The following is a 20,539-nucleotide window of genomic DNA, read 5'->3' on the forward strand; positions in this document are numbered from 1 at the left end:
GCTGTCCTATGGGGTTTTCCCCCTCCTCATGCTGACTTCCTGAGTGGCAGGAGTGGTGGTGCATGTGAGGGCCCTCCCTCTTCGAGCTAAAGGAAGGAAATGCCTAAATTATAGTATGAAGTTCAGCCCCTTAGGGGTGGGTCATTCAGTCTCTGATTGGGATTCAACTATCTCTTCATGGGGTAGGAGCTCTGAGGTCTCCTCCCGGCTGGGAGTGAGACATGTGCTCAGTCACTCATGGGCTGAGGCACTAACCTAATCGAGAGAGGCCTCACTAGTACCAGCAGGCCAGTACCATCCAGAAACCAGGGATCTACCTTATTAACTAAAGCATTCGCTGTAGCAACATCGCAGTGGCTGCTATAATAAAGACCATCCTCATTTATACTTCTGGCTCTGCCACAGTCAATGTGGAGGGAGTATTGCGAGTAAGGACTGTCATAGCGGGGACCGCCTTCAGCCTTGCTGAAGCCACTTATGTCTGTAGATGCTGTAACCAATAAGAAGAACCAGAGGGATCCCTAAAAGTCTGCCTGTCTTCCCCCACATCATCGCAGGTACCTCAGCTCACCTTTGCCAAACAGGTAACCAGCACCACACCTAACAATAGCCATGACTAGATCTCCCCCGGGGGAGGGAGGGGATATGCGCTACACGGTTATATGAACTATTGTACTGTTGTATAAGTCTAAGGTGATCACATTATTATTAGCATCATATTCCGTAACACAGTACAATAGGGTTGAAGGACGAAAACAACCAAATAAACATTAACATACATTGTTACAGTAGGTAAGGAGGTCCACGTCCCAAGAAGCTTACAATCTGTAAGGAAGGGTAAGTGGAAACATAAGGTACAGGGTGGTAAAATATTTTACCCAAGACCACATTAAATATTTCCCTGTTTTATGCAACCTACCGTATAAGCCTTCTGAAGTAAACAGCTAGTACAGCTAAAAGTAGGTAAAGTAAAAAGCAAACAGCATATACACTATACGCGCGGCCTTAGGCCAAGTCCCCGCTGGCGCTGAGCGCGCTCATGCTTGGAGAGCGCTCCAAGCATGATCGCCGGGTGTCCTGTTGTACACGGACGCGGGGGAGGGAGGGGGGGTCATTGCGGGCAAGCTGAGTGCGCGGAAAGTATAGGTTTTTTGTTTTGCTAAGCGCCGATGCGGCTAAGCGTGTGTGCACACGCACACATGCTCAGCGCTAGCGGGGACTTAGCCTTAGGCCTGATAGTCCAATAAAATTTTACCAGATGTCGGGCTTGAAACTGCAACATTTCTAGACAGATACAGGGTTACATAGGAGTGACTAAGTCTGCTCAAAAAAAGTGAGAATAGGGATGCCAAATAAAGGTGTGTTGAAATTCGCTCTGGATTTATATCTGCTTCAAAAACATATTATATTTCCAATTGAAATCAAACTGTGCTAGATGAAGCTATTGATGATAGCACTCAATTAATTTGAGAATTATAGATTTTATTAATGAGTTTCACACCACGAAAACAAATTAAACCTCTAGGTGACTTTATTGAACAAATAAAAATTATTATTTTTTAAAGCATCTGTACCTTTAAATAAATATCCCTCTGCGGTTTCCCATTGGACCTTTAAATATAAGAGAGAAACCGGCAGCACCTGCTCCTGTAATTATCTCAAGTAGAAGGGGAGTCCCAGAGCTGAAATTAATGTGGATCAGCTCCAGAGACCTTCCTGTTCATACCAACATGTATTTTTTTTATATGCAACGTTTCTTGAAATAAAATAGTAAATACCGAAAACTTATACATTTAAAGAAAATATACTTACCGTCTAAAAAAGACAGATATCTCACAATAGTTTCTTTAAAGTTTTGTTTATCGCTGTCCCCATGTTTGGATTGGTTTAAAGCACCCCAGTTGTCTGTAGCAATAATAGCTGGCAGAAATTTTTTAGATAGCATATTTGTTGTGCCATTAATAATTCCTTCTGTGGCATCCAATACGGAAAAATGTATTTCCTAAAAGGTTATTTAAAATTCATATGAATATGCATAACAATAATTTTCACTTTACCATGTAGTCACATTTTATCAAATTGTTATCATGAAAGCAAAAGTAATATTCAGAAAATAATAAACTTACACCCTAATCACACAAAAACTGAATTGTGAATTTACAGATGTAGCAAGATTGATTGTTCCCCCCAGATTCCTCAACATACCGAAACATGCCTCAGAATATCAGGTTAAAGCGTCAATGGTAATGTTGAAGAAGAAAACAATACAGACCGGCGCCTTAAAGTCCAAATGGGAGATATAAAAGTTCAATGGATGATTTGGAATATCCAATGGATGTTGATCTGGTCCAGTGGACAGCAGGTTCCTCAGCAGCACAAATGATATGACATGCAGGGGAGACAAGAGGACAAGATCATAGTGTAACACAGTATGGTTATGACAAAAAACACATAGACATAGACACACAGACACACACAACACTAAACAGTAGGCTGACTAATATAAAGATGATTTAATAAACACAATAAAATGCAGCTGGCTGGTGACGAGAAGGTCTAGGATCCGGTGTGTAAAAACCGAAATCCTACTTACAGCAAGTCCCTAGGACAGGCGCAGGTGAGGGTAGTATAAGTTGTCCGACGGATGGTGTTGGTGGACGCGTGCCACGTGTAGATGCCTGCAGGAGCTTCCTTGGATGGCTGCCGATGATGGCGACGCTTCCTTCTGCTACACGTGACGTCCTCCGTTGGCGCCCGGAAATGCGTCACAGCGGGCGGGACGACACACCAGATCTCACTGCCGATACCAGCTCCTATACACTGCGACTCCAGGGACTGCTTCAAGGGTCTGCTCTTCTACCAGTACAGCTGATGAATGAATCTCAATGGCCCCAGCTGTACTGGTAGAAGAGCAGACCCTTGAAGCAGTCACTGGAGTCGCAGTGTATAGGAGCTGGTATCGGCAGTGAGATCTGGTGTGTCGTCCCGCCCGCTGTGACGCATTTCCGGGCGCCAACGGAGGACGTCACGTGTAGCAGAAGGAAGCGTCGCCATCATCGGCAGCCATCCAAGGAAGCTCCTGCAGGCATCTACACGTGGCACGCGTCCACCAACACCATCCGTCGGACAACTTATACTACCCTCACCTGCGCCTGTCCTAGGGACTTGCTGTAAGTAGGATTCCGGTTTTTACACACCGGATCCTAGACCTGCTCGTCACCAGCCAGCTGCATTTTATTGTGTTTATTAAATCATCTTTATATTAGTCAGCCTACTGTTTAGTGTTGTGTGTGTCTGTGTGTCTATGTCTATGTGTTTTTAGTCATAAACATACTGTGTTACACTATGATCTTGTCCTCTTGTCTCCCCTGCATGTCATATCATTTGTGCTGCTGAGGAACCTGCTGTCCACTGGACCAGATCAACATCCATTGGATATTCCAAATTATCCATTGAACTTTTATATCTCCCATTTGGACTTTAAGGCGCCGGTCTGTATTTTTTCTTTGTCTATCACTAACTGTGTTTGGGTTAGTTTTTCCTGGCGGCCTTGCCTTATTGTATTATCTTATTATTCACCACGTTGTTGTCAATATTTGCATTGCATTTGTATACACTTTTATTTTTAGCGCTAAACACACCATCCTTTCTTCCAGTCAATGGTAATGTTGCTGCAGAGTAGAGATGGGCAATTTTTCTTGGCGAATGTGGATCTGCAGCGGATAGGTGGATTCCTTCCGTCCGCAGACCAATCACAAAAAGGGCAATTTGCGGATTTTTATCATTATTACCCATACACTCCGCGGATTCCGCAACCCGTGGATAGATTTGGAGAATCTGTCCATCGGTTGTATCCAATGGCTTTTTTTATGAATCCGCGAGAATTAAATCCGACAAAATCTGTTTGAAGATTTTATGCTGCAAAACTGATTTTGGGGGGGAAATGCGAGAAAATCCAGGTAAACGAATTTGAGCAGAGTCGCCCATTTCTACTTTAGAGTACTGCAGTATGCCTAGGCAAACAGAACAATATATAGTTGCCTTCATCTGCAAATATGATATTGTTGATTTTTGTCTCTATAAAAAAAATGGACAAGGGTATTAATAAAAAGTTAAAAAAAATGTGGATGTATTCTTGAAAAACAAATGTCATGTTGACACAGCTGATGTGGTGATAATCGTGACAAATCTCAGCGCTCTGGTCCCTTTATTAGTGCTTGTAACAGGGGAGTTATCCCTGTTCAGGTAATGTGCCTCTAATCCAGCAGTGTGGTGGTTAACTGCTGGTAGTCAATTAACAAACACCACCTGCCTGATTAGATTGCTTAGAAAAGCCTGTCTGTTGAGACAGGAAGTGAGACTCCTTAGCTCACACCTGAGCTGAACTTGGAGACAGAGCACAGATTCCTGAGTCCACAACTGGGCTGAACCAAGGAAGGACAGATGTCTTGATCGACAAGCTGACCACAAGACAAAGGGGACAAGATTCTAACCTGGAGCCTGACATTTCCTGTGCACACAAGGGTGCGGTTCCAAGAGAGCAGAGAAGCTTCCCCTACAGCAGCCCAGCTAACAGATAAGACTTTCATTTATAAGACTTTTTATATCTGTTCATTTCATGCTATATGTTTGGGGCTGGGAGACATGCTTATCTAAAGGGAGTTGTGGATTGCATAGTATGTCACTAGAAATACTCCCAAGTGAATAGAAGCTTTGTCTACCCCTTGTTTGGGTGGTTTCCTGATGTTAAGGAAACAGGCGCAATAAAAGCCTTATTTAATTTCAACATAACAAGTCTCCCTTGCATACCTCTGTGAGCGTCCGCCTACAGTGCTGCATCTGTTACTGTATAAGGCCCATCAACTTGCCCCAGGAAAAATGGGAAAACAGGGGCAGGCAGACATGACCAATTAGAAAATTGTATTACAGATAGATTCTAAACATAATCGTTTATACAACAAAAGACATAAAAGCCTAATGCTGCATCTAATTTGACAAAATATATAGTAATTAGTATATAGTTAAATACTTCAATAATAATATTCTCATTGTGATGGTGAGGGGGTAACCAAGCTTTATAATAAAGGTTAAGCCCACTTGGTTGCCTCTGATCTGTGGGATGGGGTCCTAGAGAGTCAGCTCTTGGGCCCATGTATTGTGCATGCATTACTGTGACTGTGTGCAAATTATGCGACATTAAAGATTTTTCTGTGTTTTGCCTTTCCTGGGGTGCGGGGACCAGGAGATTTCTAGGCTGTAAATTTCAGGGTGGGTTTGCTGGAGAAAGTCTTTACAGAATGTGGCTATGTATCGGGGTTCCAAAATTACAGGATACCCCAAAAGGTGTATCCGGGAATCAAATAAGATTCTCGGATATATCAAAGCACATTGCTCCGGGCAAACTCCTACCCTGAAAACGTTCTTGCGACTCACCTCCAGGATGTCCTGTTGCAGCACAAAGAGGAAAGGTAAATGGGGCACCAGGGGGGTAAGGTACTCGTAGACCTGTACCGGGGTCCCCAGTGTAATGAGGGCATACCCAGTGTGTGGCCACACTCCCTAAACCTAGTATAAAGGTATGGGGATTACTCTAGCCAGAGATAAAGCTGTGAGAGTTTTAAAAGTAAAGTTAAAATGTTTAAAAGTCTAGTTTGCTGTGTGTAAGAAATAAAGGCTAGTGGAAGGGGAACCGTTTCGTTTTTACACTCTATTTCATACACCAAAGGACTGTAACACATTTTAGCAGCAGAATGTATAAAAGTAAATTTTATTAAGCCGTAGTGTTTTAAAATATGTTTTACTTTATACATTAAACCAGGCAGGGTCTTTCATCCTATCATCCTAGGGACAGAGGGGGGCTCCTGGCCACCTGGGCTTTGGTGCCAGTGAGTCTAATCCCAGGTCCATAGATCAAAGTGACACTAGCTGCCAGGGTTGTGAAAGATATTCAGGCGAAATGGCTGTCTAGTGGCTGTCTAGTACCTGCATCCTGGACTGATAGCTGACAAGCCTGGCCAGTTGTCACCTTTCTAGACTTGGAGACACTGAGCCTGCGGAGGGCTTTCAATACTAAGTGGGCAAGACGGCGGTTTGTGCACATGCCCTCTCACTTTTCTGACGCCATAGGTGCCAGCTTTAACAAACCTGGCAAAGTGTGTAAGTGGCTAGAGATGAAGTTCCCATGTTTGTGGGTTGGCAGTAATGCTGTGGGACTGACTTTGCAACAGTTATAAAAAAAAGTTAGTAGCCAGCCCAGAGAGCAGATTCCTAAGAGCAGATTGCTAAGGAGATTCCTAAGAGATCAGAACACCGATCTGACCTGTGATTCCAAGGTCCAAAGTGTGTGAACCGACCCAATGAAGCCTTGTGAAGACAGCAAAGAAACAGCTACTTTAAGCAGAAAAGGTTCTAAGTCCCACTTTCAGTACCATTTGGACTCACCAGTCACTCACCCACCCAACCACCCAGTCTCACCCACCCAGTCACTGTCACCACCCAGTCACTCACCAACCCAGTCACTCACTCACTCACCCAGTCACTCACTCACTCACCCAGTCACTCACTCACCCACCCAGTCACTCACCCACTCACCCACCCAGTCAATCACTCACCCACCCAGTCAATCAACCCCCACACAGGCAGTCAACTGTCTTTTGTTGAAAATATAAAAATAAACAGGTTGCATTGTAATGTTTTTTTCTGTATCACAATAAGAAAACAGTTAAGTAAAAGTTGCGTGCTAAAAAATATTTTTTCTCGGTAGGTGCGCTATGGGTGGGGGGGCCCTGCTCCTTTCATTTGTCCTAGGCCCCATGATTTCTGTTGGCGGCCCTGCTTGTTATGGTGTAAAACAGAATAAATAAATGTAGCAAAATGACTGAAAAACAATAGACAAATAAACTGATAAAATATATATTTTTTTATACTAATTAATAAAATGTACAAAACGGATGGAGTTAAGAAAAAGCAACATATTAAGTTCCAATTATTAGTAATTTTGTTGCCAAGCAATACTTTAGACAAATACCACCTACTCAGGGCCACTGACAGGGAGCTAAGCCGCGACAGCTCCCTCAGGCCTGAAAGAGAGCACAACTTTTAGTGTTGGCCAGTCAGGCTTAGGGTTGGGCAATATAACTGGTACCTAAAAATACCGATATAATAAAATCTGACGGTGTACCGATTGGAGATTATTTATTATCGAAGTATTACATGATGCTGGCTTCGGTGCTCAGAGATGCAGCTTCAAAGCTGTCACACTGTGAAGTCTCTCTCTCCTCAGTCCTACCTCTCTTTCTGATTCTGTATGCAGACTCAGAGAGGGAGAGGGAGAGGGGAGGACCGGACAGGGGGAGGGAGAGCGTGAGACACAGCAGTTGCAGCAGTGAAAGGAATTTCCTCTCAAAACTTTCCTTCTTTAAACCCCTCCACTCTCCATGGGGCACTTAAACCCTCCACCCTAAAACTGGGACACTTAACCCCTCCATCTCCACTTTCCCCCTGGGGTCCCTATCTCCACTTTCCCCATGAGGCACTTAACCCCTTCACCCCCACTAGAGATGGGCAAACTAGTCCAAATCCCTTTCCCGGATTACCCGGATTTTTTTAGACCAAATCCGATCACCCCACACAAATCTGCAGATTGGATACTAAAAAATCCGGGAAATCTTTGATTTATTACTTTCTCTCTGCATCTGCTTTATTTGTTATGCTTAACCTTGTTTTTACTTAGGTGTGTCAGAAAAATGTTTTATTTAATTTCACCTGGCCTCAGTAACTCATAGCCCTCAGAATATATTACTTTGCGCTTGAAGTCCTTTCAAGGTTACTATGACAGGGCCTTTCCCCAGTTTAAAAAGGCAGCACACATAAAGCCTGTCTGTAGCCGAGAAGTCCAGCAGGTAGCTGGTTAATTTAATCTAGTCAATTAGCCAGTACCCACCTGGCTCAGCAGACAAGTTTAAAAGTGTGCTGCACACACTGCATGGGGCTCTCTAGCACAGAGGGACTGTGCTGCCAGAGAGATCCCCAGGAACCCGATCTCTCTATCACTGAAGAAGTGAGTGCTGCCAGAGAGAGATCTCAGAGAACCAGACCCTCTATTCCAGGATACAGTGGACCCTGGAACCCGCCAGATGTTTCACCCCACGAACACCAATCCAGACCCAAACTAACGTAAAGAGCCCCCTGCTTACAGGTACTTCTTTTCACTTTGGGGTCAGAGGTTGGTAAGAGACCTAGAATCCGAGCTCTGCAAATGCGGACTGGAAAGTGTGATTTAGCCATTACAAAGGGAAACGCCTGTTTATTTGTTTTGCATACTGATATAAAGCTGTACTGTTTAATGCCGCAGGCTAAAAAAAAGCCAATGTTTATGTTCCCTTAACCCCAGGTAAGTCTCCCTGGTTATACCTCTGCACTTGTCTCCTACAGTTACAACAAAATAGATAGATTGATTAGAGATATGCCAGTAGACAGTAACATTTGATAAATTAAATGGGATTTTAAATGGAGGGACTATCTCAGGGTGGGAGTGATGGGATGAGGGGTGGGTGGATGATGGGGGATTTTAGGGTGATGGAAGCAGTGTAGGTGAGAAAATGTGAGTGCAGACATGTCAAGGGTTTGAAAATAAACTACCCTTCTAGTAAATCTAAATAAAATGTATTTCTTTTGAGAACACTTTGTATTTAGATTTTACTAGAACATTTTCAGACTTATCTTAATAAAATATTTCTATATCGTTATTGTGGGATTTTTTTTGTTTGTTGCTATGTTGTCCCTCTTCATGTTGACACATTTTTCTCTTAAGCAAAAATTGTAATTTGCCCTCTCTAAATTAAACTTTTTTCTCTCCTAAGGTCTGGTAACTCTTTTGCCTCAATCTCAGGGTTAATAACACAGGATACTATTGTTGAAATATAGTATATTTTTGTCTACTAGAACACAACACAACACACAGAAATTACCTCATGGATATTTTTAGCTGTTATTGGGGTATCGTTTTTACATCGTACAAAAAACAGGCACAGTCCTATCAACTTTTCTGATAAATTGTCTAAAAAAAGTCTCATCATTTTCACTCCTTTAGCAGCTCCGGGAATCACGCGTCCACTTCCTAAAATAAGAAAAGCTTATTTTATCATACATAAAAATTACAAAATCAAACATGTATTTCTGGCATTCATTTTCTCATAAACAATAGAAAACAGAATTGAAAAGTCCGTGTTGGACCTGAACGTTGCACTCTCCACTGCTCCTAAATAAATGGAAATTACAGCAAAAATACTTTTGTACTGTAAGTAGAGCTCTACTTTGTACTTTTTGGGGGAAGCCTGTTTGCATAGTTTATGCCCATATTGTGTTGGCTACATACAGGTTTGTCCTCGTTCAGATTTTTTCTGTGTGAATTGGCATTCATTTTTAAAACCTGCATAATCTAACATTTGTATTTCTTGCTAATTGTGTTCTGAGCCAACCACATTGTCCTGAATCCTGTTTTAAAGTACTGTACAATGGCTGGGATGAACAAACACACAACCCCAGCAAGCTTTAACCCCAGAACCCAACACATCATACACATACATACATACCTACATACATACATATATACAGTGTTCGACAAATCCGGTCGCCCGCACACCCGGGCGACTGGATTTGACCCTGTGTCGATCTCCTCATGGTCGCCCAAGCAGCGCACGCAATTTTCCCGCCCGCGCATCTACGGGCATATTTTCCTCCTCAAACTGCAATGGCCGTGCGTCGTCAGACGCCGCGTTGCCATGCCAACATGATGCTCGTGACGTCATGAGCTGAGGAGGCAGCCTCTACTGAGGCACCGATTGGAGCCTGCGCCCGCCCGCACCTCCCGCCCGGCTTCACATCCTCCCGCCCCGGCTGCCCGACCTCCCACCTGGCTGCACATCCTCCCGCCCGGCTGCCCGAGCCCCCCGCCCTGCTGCCATACCCCCCTGCCCAACCCCCCCCCCGCCCAGCTGCCCGATCCCCCCCGTCCGCCTGCCCGACACCCCCCTCCCGGCAGCCCAGCTGACCGACCGCTCGACCCCCCCCCCCCGCCCGGCTGCCACTCTGCCAGACCCCCAGCCGGCTTCCCAACTGGCCACATGTGGAGGACATGAACTGCTGCCCAGGTGGCCCCCCCCCCCCCCTTTCAATGAATAAGTGAGTGTCTGTGTGTGAGTGTGTCACCCTGTGCCTCTCACCCTCTCTGTCACTGTCACCCTCTCCCAGTGGCCCTCTCCCTGTGACCCTGTCTCTGTCACACTGTCACCCTCTCCCTGTCACCCTGTCTCTTTCACACTGTCACCCTCTCCGTCTCCCTTTCACCCTCTCCGTCACTCTCTCTCTGTCGTACCCACACTCTCTCTCTCGCGCCCTCTCTCTGTCGCGCTCTCTCTCTCTGTCGCTTTCTCTGTCGCACCCACACTCTCTCACACGCTGAATATCTTATTTACCCTGTATATCTTAACTGCCTTATACCTACACCGAAATAACATATACTGCTTTGTTTCAGATCAAACTCTCGAGCTTCACACGGGAGACATCGGAATCCCCCTAACCCAGAAGACAGGTAGGGAACACCTTTGCGGGAATGAGGGTAGTAGCTGGAGATTAAGGGACTGCGGATCAGGTAAGATCCCAGGCGGGATTGCTGCTTTAGATATTGTGAAGCGGGGGTGTCCAGGCACTGGTTAAGGGGTTCAGGAAACTAGTCCTTCACATCTTTTTGGTTCGGCGACTAGATTTATGGGTGATTTCTCGACCACTTTATATATATACAGTCATGTGAAAAAGAAAGTACACCCTCTTTGAATTCCATAGTTTTACATATCAGGACATAATAACAATCATCTGTTCCTTAGCAGGTCTAAAAATTAGGTAAATACAACCTCAGATGAACAACAACACATGACATATTACACCGTGTCATGATTTATTTAACAAAAATAAAGCCAAAATGGAAAAGCTGTGTGTGAAAAACTAAGTACACCCTTACTGCTTCCATAGGAATTAAGATGCTAAGTAGCAGACAGGTGCTGTTAATCAAATGCCCTTGATTAATTGTTCATCAGCAAGTGTGACCACCTCTATAAAAGCCGAAGTTTTAGCAGTTTACTGGTCTGGAGCATTCAGGTGTGTGTTAACACAATGCCAACGAGGAAAGACATTAGCAATGATCTTAGAGAAGCAATTGTTGCTGCCCGTCAATCTGGGAAGGCTTATAAGGCCATTTCCAAACAATTTAAAGTCCATCATTCTACAGTGAGAAAGATTATTCAAAACTGGAAAACATTCAAGACAGGTTCCAATCTTCCCAGGAGTGGACATCCCAGCAAATTAATCCCAAGGTCAGACCGTGCAATGCTCAAAGAAATTGCAAAATACCCAAGAGTTACATACCCAAGCTCCTCACCCCTACTACGTGCAGCACTTATCATCTGAGATCAGACTCCAAAAGACTGTTCATGGTCCCAAGGCTCAACAAAGTATCCGAACGTCCCTCCTTCTCTTACCGTGTACCCCAAAACTGGAACAACCTACCAGAGACTCTCACATCCACCACCAGTTTAAGTTCTTTTAAATCTAAGGCTGTCTCACATTTTAATCTGGTCTGTAACTGTTGCATACGCCCATAATATATATTTTCTTTAACTGTGCATGCAATGTCTTATATACTGTATAATGTATACCCTGTTCATTTAAGCAACTGTATTTGTAACCATGTATTATTTTTCTTAACTCTGTGCCCAGGACATACTTGAAAACGAGAGGTAACTCTCAATGTATTACTTCCTGGTAAAATATTTTATAAATAAATAAATCTCAGACTCTACAGGCCTCAGTTAGTATGTTAAATGTTAAAGTTCATGACAGTACAATTAGAAGAAGACTGAACAAGTATGGTTTGTTTGGAAGGGTTGCCAGGACAAAGCCTCTTCTCTCTAAAAAGAACATGCAGACCGGATTAGGTTTGCAAAGTTGCATCTGTACAAACCACAAGACTTCTGGAACAATGTCCTTTGGACAGACGAGACCAAAGTGGTGATGTTTGGCCATAATGCACAGCGCCACGTTTTGCGAAAACCAAACACAGCATATCAGCATAAACACCTCATACCAACTGTCAAGCAAGGTGGTGGAGAGGTGATGATTTGGGCTTGTTTTTGCAGCCACGGGACCTGGGAACCTTGCAGTCATTGAGTCGACCATGTCGAATAGAAAAAACAGTCTCCAGGGCACTTCTAAGCCAAACAGGATCCCAACTGAATGAATAATAAAGTAGAAAAAACAGGATATTCAGCGCTCGTGCTGTGTGATGGTGTGGATGATCCCTTTGCAGCATGTACATAAAGCGTCTCCCCAGAAACTCTCAAATCTAGGTGAACCCCCCTAAGAAAGGGGGGAAGGCACCCTGAAAAACAAGATAATAAAAAATGCACAAATGCGCACCAGGGATTAGTGGAAGGTAATTTATTAAAAATACACAAAAACTGAGGGGATCCAACCCCACCTCAGAACAGCTGTGCAGCTGAACGGCTAAGTACTACCAAGGAGAACACCTAATGGTGACTAAACCCTAAGCTGCACAGTATACAAATACAGTGAAATTTATATAAAAAACATGAAAGAAAAAAACAAACATGAAAACAACCTATCAACAGATTTGTATAGAAACCGCCATAGGGTTGGGCACTGGCAAGGGGAAACGGACACTCACACTGAGACAGTCAGCAGACTCGCGGTGTCTGCACAGGATCCGGATCTCGGCACCGCGGAGATGGATAAAACCGCTGCCGTCTCCTGCAGGCTCAGTCTCAGCTTACCAGCATACACGCGCAGGATGACCTGTCGTGACCTCTACGCGTTTCGTACCAAGTACTTCGTCAGGAGGTCACGTACAGCGTCATCCGCTGTACGTATAAATGGGCGGCAACTGATTGAATAAACCAGCCCCCTCAGAGAAACACCCTTAGTTTGCCTAATTGCTACGCTGATTGAAACACCTTGAAATAAGGTTACTAGGCAACAGGGTGTATAGCAACTCATGTGGGGGATGTGTGCAAGTATAAATTAATCATTGCACTCACCCCTATGAAAAAATACAGGAATATGACCTCTAACAACATGAATAATATACTATGTAAACAAATCATGCTGAAACCTGTATATGAATAAAAGAAAAAAGAACAAATGATTAAATAAAAAATCTGTTGATAGGTTGTTTTCATGTTTGTTTTTTTCTTTCATGTTTTTTATATAAATTTCACTGTATTTGTATACTGTGCAGCTTAGGGTTTAGTCACCATTAGGTGTTCTCCTTGGTAGTACTTAGCCGTCCAGCTGCACAGCTGTTCTGAGGTGGGGTTGGATCCCCTCAGTTTTTGTGTATTTTTAATAAATTACCTTCCACTAATCCCTGGTGCGCATTTGTGCATTTTTTTATTATCTTGAATGAATAATAAACACTGGTCTCAAAAAATTGAATAAAGTGAAAAAAGAATTTATTGCAACATAGGTAAAAAAAACAAACAAAAAAAACAAAAAAAAAAAGACACAGACACAGGGGTCGCGTCCGGAATGTTGAGTGGTCTTGGCAGCCAGGTCGGGGTAGGAGAGATCAGAGTTGTCGTATACTTGCCGAGGTCTGTGCAGGAGAGGTCCGGATTGTAGATGGAGGTAAGCCAAGATCAGGGTAGGAGAGTGACAGATGGTCGAGGAAAGCTGAGATCAGTAGTCCAGAGAAGCGGTAGTCCAAAGGCAAGCTGGATCGGTACACGGGAAATCACAAGGCAGGGCAAGGCAATTACGCACGTGACCAGGAACCAAGCCAACGCGCATGCACTCCGCGCGGGTAGAGGGCGTTGCTCCAGCGGGGGAAGCCCTGCACATGCGTGAGGAGGCACGCGTGAGAGCGCGGGATTCCTGGGAAGCGGCAACGGGTGCCGGAGCAGAGGGTGAGAGGCTGCGCGTGCGTCGGCGTCTTGCGGGAGTGCGCGGAGGGCCGCGAGACTCCCGAGTCCTCACAGTACCCCCCTCTTCAAGAGAGACCTCTGGGCGATTCCAGCAGGGTTTAAGGGGGTATTTCCTGATGAGCTCGGGTGCATGAACTTGGTGGTGAGGAATCCAAGAGCGCTCCTCTGGGCCATATCCTTTCCAGTGGATAAGATACTGGACGGTTCTCCTTGAGATCCTACAATCGATGATTGCCTGGACTTCGTACTCCTGCTGCCCCTGCACCAGTTGAGGAGCTGGTGGTGCGGGAGAGATTCAGAAAACGGGGGCTGCGGTAGGCGGGTTTCAACAGGGAAATGTGGAAAAATTATGGTATCTTCATCGAGGAAGGGAGTTGTAGGCGGTATGCCACCGGGTTGATTCTCACCAAGATTTGGAATGGGCCCAAAAACCTTGGTGCTAGTTTGAGAGTGGGAAACTTTAAATGTACATACTTTAAATGTATGTTTTTTGAAGACAGACATACCTTGTCTCCTGGCCGTAGCTCTGAAGTTTCTCGGCGGTGGCGGTCTGCTTGTAACTTCTGTCTAGAGGAAGCTTCTCCTGAATCTTGATCCATGAATCTTGCAAGGTGTGGATCCGGTTGTCTGCTGCCGGAACCCCTGAAGAGGAAGGGGTGATGGGTAGCCGTGTAGGATGAAATCCATAGTTCACGAAGAAAGGAGAGACCTGCGTGGATTCATTCCGTAAGGAATTGTGGGCGAATTCTGTCCAGGGAAGAAGGTCTGTCCAGTCGTCCTGGGTAAAAGTGACGAAGTAGTTCAGGTACTGCTCCAACGACTGGTTGGTCCTCTCTGTTTGACTGTTTGTCTGGGGGTGGTACCCAGATGAGAAATGCAAGGAAATGCCCAATTTTTTTGAAAAAGCTCGCCAAAATTTTGAAACAAACTGGGAACCCTTGTCAGAAACGATGGTCGAGGGGACTCCGTGAAGGCGGAAGATCTCTCTGCAAAAAATATCTGCCAGTGTGGGTGAGGCTGGGAGCCCTTTGAGAGGGACAAAGTGTGCCTGTTTTGAAAAGCGGTCGATGACCACGAGGATAGTGTTCATGCCCCTGGAAATGGGTAGTTCCACAATGAAGTCCATTGACAAATTGTTCCAGGGGCGATCTGGGATGGGAAGGGGGGTGTAAGAGTCCTGGGGGTTTGCTGCGAGTGACCTTGTTCCGAGCACATGTGGTGCATGCCTTGACAAACTCCCTCACATCTGCTTGAATGTTAGGCCACCAGAACATCCGTGAGATAAGATCAGAAGTTCTTGTAGAACCAGGCAGTCTTTGAAGAGTGACCCCACTCCAAAATCCTTCTGCGAAAGGGTGATGCGGCAAAGAGACAACCGTCCGGAACCTCCAGACCCTCGGGGATGTTGGTCTGATCTCGAAGAATGTCGTCTAGTATGTCGAATGAGTTGGCGGATATGATGAGCTTAGAGGGGTGTAACGCTCGGCCTGCCCACAAACCAGACGAGACCCCGGGACTGAGGTGGAAAGGACAAATACCACACACCTAACAGTAAACGGGGGCGCGGCCGGAGTGTGGAAGTAGCGTAGCTGATCCGGGGAACAAAAAATAGAAGTAGTTCGGTACTTGCCAAATCCGACGTAGGAGGGTTGGATACGTAAGCCAATGGTCCTGGAGTAGAGAAGGGAGCGTGGTAGAGTGTCCGTAAGCCTGGGTCGAGGCGAGGAGAGAGCTGCGTCGTTGAAGGTCTGTTTGCCGAGTCCAAGGGGTATAGAAGACAGCGTGGTAGTGTCCAAAAGCCAAGTCCGAGGGGTCCAGAAAGCAGCGTGGTCAAAGTCCAAAGCCAAGGTCGAAATCCAGGGAGGTCAGCAGAGAATCCAGGGACAGGAACAGGGACTGAAAAACAAGAGAGCCAAGAAGAAGCAGACAGCACCAAGGTACAGTAGCTATGCAGAGCACTGAGAGAATGGGTAGACCAGACTAAATAGTGGTCTGGGACCTATCAGGGTTAAGGGAGGAGCGGAGGTGCGGTCCAGGGGTTAACCCTGATAGAAGAGAAGCCTGGGGGCGGACCAGGTCAAGCTGGGGATAGGGAGCACGCCAGTGCGCATGCCCGCAAGGAGGCGGCGGGACAAGCCTCAGGACGCCAGGTAAGAGAGGCTTGGGTCCACGCGCGTCTGTAAGGATGACACGTGCGACCCGGAAGAGAGAGCAGCCGCGGGGGTGACGGACGGCAGGGGAACGCCGTCGGGGATTCGGGGCAGCGGAAGAGCAAGGTAAGGGGACGCCGGGAGCGGGAGTCCCCACAGCGCGGGACCTTACAGTATCCCCCCATTGAGGGACGGACTCTGGACGATCCATCCAAGGTCTGTGGGAAATTTTTGGTGGAATCGTTTGAGTAGCGTGGAGATCAGCGTGCGAGACCCAAGAACGATCCTGAGGTCCATATCCCTTCCAGTGGACCAAAAACTGGAGCTTGCCCCTGGAGATGCGAGAGTCAATGATGGACTGGATTTCGAATTCGAATTCCTGTTGTCCAGGTACAATGGTGGGAGTGAAAAACAAAAATATACTGTGCGCAACTACTTAACCTCTAAAGAAATAAGTGATACGGTGTAATAACCATAACCCTTCTAATTAGTAGCCCAACTAATGAAGCCACAAAAAACCAGTGTAAGTGATATGTAAAAAATAATTTACATAACCGTGTAGTAAATGATGAAGGCGTCTGCTGCTATAAAAACAGGGGGTGGCTCAGCACCCCCCAATAAACTGGAGAAATGGAAACAAAAAAACAGCGCACAACACAAATAGTGAAGTATGCAAAAACAAGTGTATATTAAAATAGGGAAAAATATTCTGCGTACATCAGGTAAAAAGTAATGAGCATTGAGTGTATAAAACACACAGGTTACCACTCGGCGACTGCTGGTGTGGGAGTCAGATGCTTGCTTCTCTCAGCGGGTGCCTTGAACAGCAGCTGCGATGCAGGCCTTTCCTAGGAACTCCTCTTCAAACGGTCAGCGTCTTCCCTTCTGATCAGCTGGGCGAGTGAACCTCCAGCGTGCCACGCTGCCGCTTCGTTACGCTTCTCTGCTCCCGGGATCACAAGCCTAGGTTTGTGATCCCGGGACCAGAGAAGCGTAACGGAGCGGCAGCGTGGCACGCTGGAGGTTCACTCGCAGCCATCAGATTCACCTCCGTGTGTGGCTGTTACAACCGGGGAGCTGTACTAACTGCTCCAGTCCTTGCTGACTTATCTGGGGTCCCTCTGAGTGTTATTATCGAGTGCGGAGCCCAGCTGATCAGAAGGGAAATCCCCTATGAAGACGCTGACCGTTTGAAGAGGAGTTCCTAGGAAAGGCCTGCATCGCAGCTGCTGTTCAAGGCGCCCGCTGAGAGAAGCAAGCATCTGACTCCCACACCAGCAGTCGCCGAGTGGTAACCTGTGTGTTTTATACACTCAATGCTCATTACTTTTTACTTGATGTACGCAGAATATTTTTCCCTATTTTAATATACACTTGTCTTTGCATACTTCACTATTTGCGTTGTACAATGGTGGGAGGAGGTCGAAGAGAAGGATGAGCAAATCGTGTGCCTTGGATTAAAGTTTTTAAGAGCGAGACATGGAAGACAGGTGAAATCTTCATGGAGGGGGGTAACAGAAGTTGATAGGCCACAGGGTTGATTTGTCTCAGGATGGAGAAGGGACCCAAAAACCTGGGAGACAATTTAGGGGTTGGGGCCTTCAGTTTGATATTTTTAGAAGCGAGCCAGACTTTCTCTCCGGGTACAAACTTATGAGACTCCCGACGAAGGCGATCTGCCTGTCTCTTCTGTCTTAGGACAGATTCCTGTAAAGCAGTTTGAATCTTGCTCCATGACTCCTGTAACGTGGTCACCCTAAGATCTGATGCAGGCACTCCCGACATGGATGAATGCATAGATAGGCGGGTAGGATGAAATCCATAGTTTACAAAAAACGGTGATTCTTGAGTGGACTCGTTCTTGAGAGAGTTAATGGCAAATTCAGCCCAATGAAGTAATTCTGCCCAATTATCCTGAGAGTCGGAAGAAAAACAACGCAAATACTGATCGAGGCACTGGTTCATGCGTTCAGTCTGCCCATTAGTTTGGGGGTGATAGCCTGAGGAAAAAAGGAGAGTAATGCCCAGCCTCTGGGAAAACGCGCGCCAGAACTTCGAAACAAATTGAGTACCACGGTCCGAGACAATGGACAGTGGAACGCCATGAATACGGAAAATCTCTTTTACAAAGATATCAGCCAGAGTACTAGAATTGGGTAAACCCTTGAGGGGAACAAAATGAGCTTGCTTGGAGAATCTGTCAATGACCACTAGGATAGTAGTCATACCGTTAGAAGGGGGAAGATCCACAATGAAGTCCATGGCAATGTGACTCCAAGGACGGTCTGGGACCGGGAGAGGTTGGAGTAGACCAGAAGGCTTTTGATGGACTGATTTATTTTGGGCACAGACTGGGCAAGAGGAGGTAAAACTTTGAATGTTTTACCGCACGGGGGTGGTTCTTTGTGAGAGAACCGCACCGGCTCCCATGTCAGAAGCGTCGACTTCTAGGATAAAGGGGAGAGTGGGGACAGGATGTCGTAAAATGGGGGCCGAAACAAAGGTTTTCTTGAGAGACTCAAAAGCATGACTAGCCTCCGACGGCCAAGAGGAAGGATCAGCCCCTTTTTTGGTAAGGGCCGTAATGGGTGCTACCAAGGTAGAAAAATCAGCAATGAATTTCCTACAATAGTTTGCGAAGCCTAGGAAACGTTGAATCGCCTTCAAAGAGTTGGGTTGTGGCCAATCGAGTATAGATTTGAGCTTCTCCGGATCCATGGTGAACCCCTGGTCCGAGACAATGTATCCCAGGAAAGTGGTTGAGGATTGATGGAAGACACACTTCTCCATCTTGGCGTAGAGCCTGTTGGCCCGTAGACGAGAGAGCACCATTTTGGTATGGAGAATGTGTTCTTCGAGGGTTTTGGAAAAGATGAGGATATAATCCAAGTAGATAATCACAAATAAGTTCAATAGATCACGGAAAACTTCATTCATAAAGTCTTGGAAGACTGCGGGTGCATTGCACAACCCAAAAGGCATCACCATGTACTCATAGTGACCACTGCGCATGTTGAACGCGGTCTTCCACTCGCGACGATAGCGACCAATGCGGATACGAATAAGGTTATAGGCCCCCCTTAAATCAAGTTTAGAAAAGATCGTGGAGCCTTGCAACCTATCGAAGAGCTCGGGAATTAGGGGAAAGGGTAGCGATTCTTGATGGTAATCTTATTTAGCCTGCGGAAATCGATGCACGGGCGAAGTGTTCCATGTTTTTTTTTCACATAACAAAAACCTGCTCCGGCGGGGGAGGTGGATTTCCGGATAAAGCCTTTCTGAAGGTTCTCCGAGATATACTCAGCCATGGCTTCCGTCTCGGGCAAAGATAGGGGATACGACCTGGATTTGGGGAAAGGGGCTCCCGGAATCAAGTCAATCGGGCAGTCGAAAGGGCGATGGGGAGGAAGCTCCTCGGATTTAGTCTTACTGAAGACGTCCAAGAACTCCGAATAAACCTCCGGTAGGGTGGCCTCTTGCGGGGGGGCGGTCTCCAAGATGGCCAATATCGTGGGGGAAGGAGGATGCAACTCCACATGGGAAGATCTCCATCGGATGGGAGACTCAGCAGTCCAATCGATAATGGGGTTGTGGAGTTGTAACCACGGTAGGCCCAGAATGAGTTGAACCAAAGGGGAATGGATGACATCAAAAGTAATGAATTCCAAGTGTCCATCCTTCATAGAAAGTTCAATGGCAAGTGTCTCCAAGGAAATAAAGGCTGGCTGAAGAGGTCAGCCTTCGATAGCCTCCAACCCGACCGGAATGGCTTTCTCCCGGAGAGGGATGTTGTTCTGAATAGCAAAAGCATGGTTCATGAAATTCCCTCCGGATCCGGAATCGAGGAAGGCCAGAGCAGGGATTTTGAGGCTGACATACTTAAGGAGGACAGGGAGTACGATGTGCTTGGGAAACTCCTGTGCGGGAGAGGGGAAGAGATTGTACCCAGTGAAATCCCCTCATACCTCACTGGGTGCTGGTGTTTCCAGGCCTCAAGGGACAACACGGCAAGATGTGCCCAGGAGATCCGCAATAAAAGCACAGTCCCTCATTCCTCTGGAAGCGGAAGGCATTTAAACAGCAGTATGAGGACGTTGACGTTCGGCCCGCCTTTCAGAAGTCGTTGATCCAGCCTGATGCATAAAGCGATCAGGGCCTCCAATAAAGATGGCCTCTCACGAGCCACCAGTTCGTCCTTTAAGGACTCAGAAAGCCCTTGCCAGAAGGCCGCGGAGAGTGCACCATCGTTCCAATCAGTCTCAGCCGCGATTGTCCGGAATTCCAGAGCATATCGTGCCACAGATTTCCGACCCTGTGAAATGTGGAACAAGGAGGAAGCAGCCATATCACTACGTCCAGGGGTATCAAAAACTAAACGAAACTCTCTCTTAAAGT

At 46.1% G+C, this 20,539-nt stretch overlaps 1 protein-coding gene across 4 annotated transcripts in view; it reads right to left on the minus strand.

Annotated features, from left to right (window-relative positions):
• Nucleotides 1-20,539, minus strand: part of DNAH8 (dynein axonemal heavy chain 8) — a 1,091,167-nt gene that overhangs the window by 987,227 nt on the left and 83,401 nt on the right. For all 4 annotated transcript variants that reach the window (XM_075598772.1, XM_075598771.1, XM_075598773.1 and 1 more), the window contains 2 exons: nucleotides 8,970-9,118; nucleotides 1,813-2,002 (listed from right to left, as the gene is read on the minus strand). In XM_075598772.1, the coding sequence (XP_075454887.1) occupies nucleotides 1,813-2,002; nucleotides 8,970-9,118 (339 nt within the window). The remainder of the gene's footprint in view (nucleotides 1-1,812; nucleotides 2,003-8,969; nucleotides 9,119-20,539) is intronic.

Source organism: Ascaphus truei, chromosome 4 (assembly GCF_040206685.1).
Source record: "Ascaphus truei isolate aAscTru1 chromosome 4, aAscTru1.hap1, whole genome shotgun sequence".
Taxonomy (NCBI): Eukaryota; Metazoa; Chordata; class Amphibia; order Anura; family Ascaphidae; genus Ascaphus; species Ascaphus truei.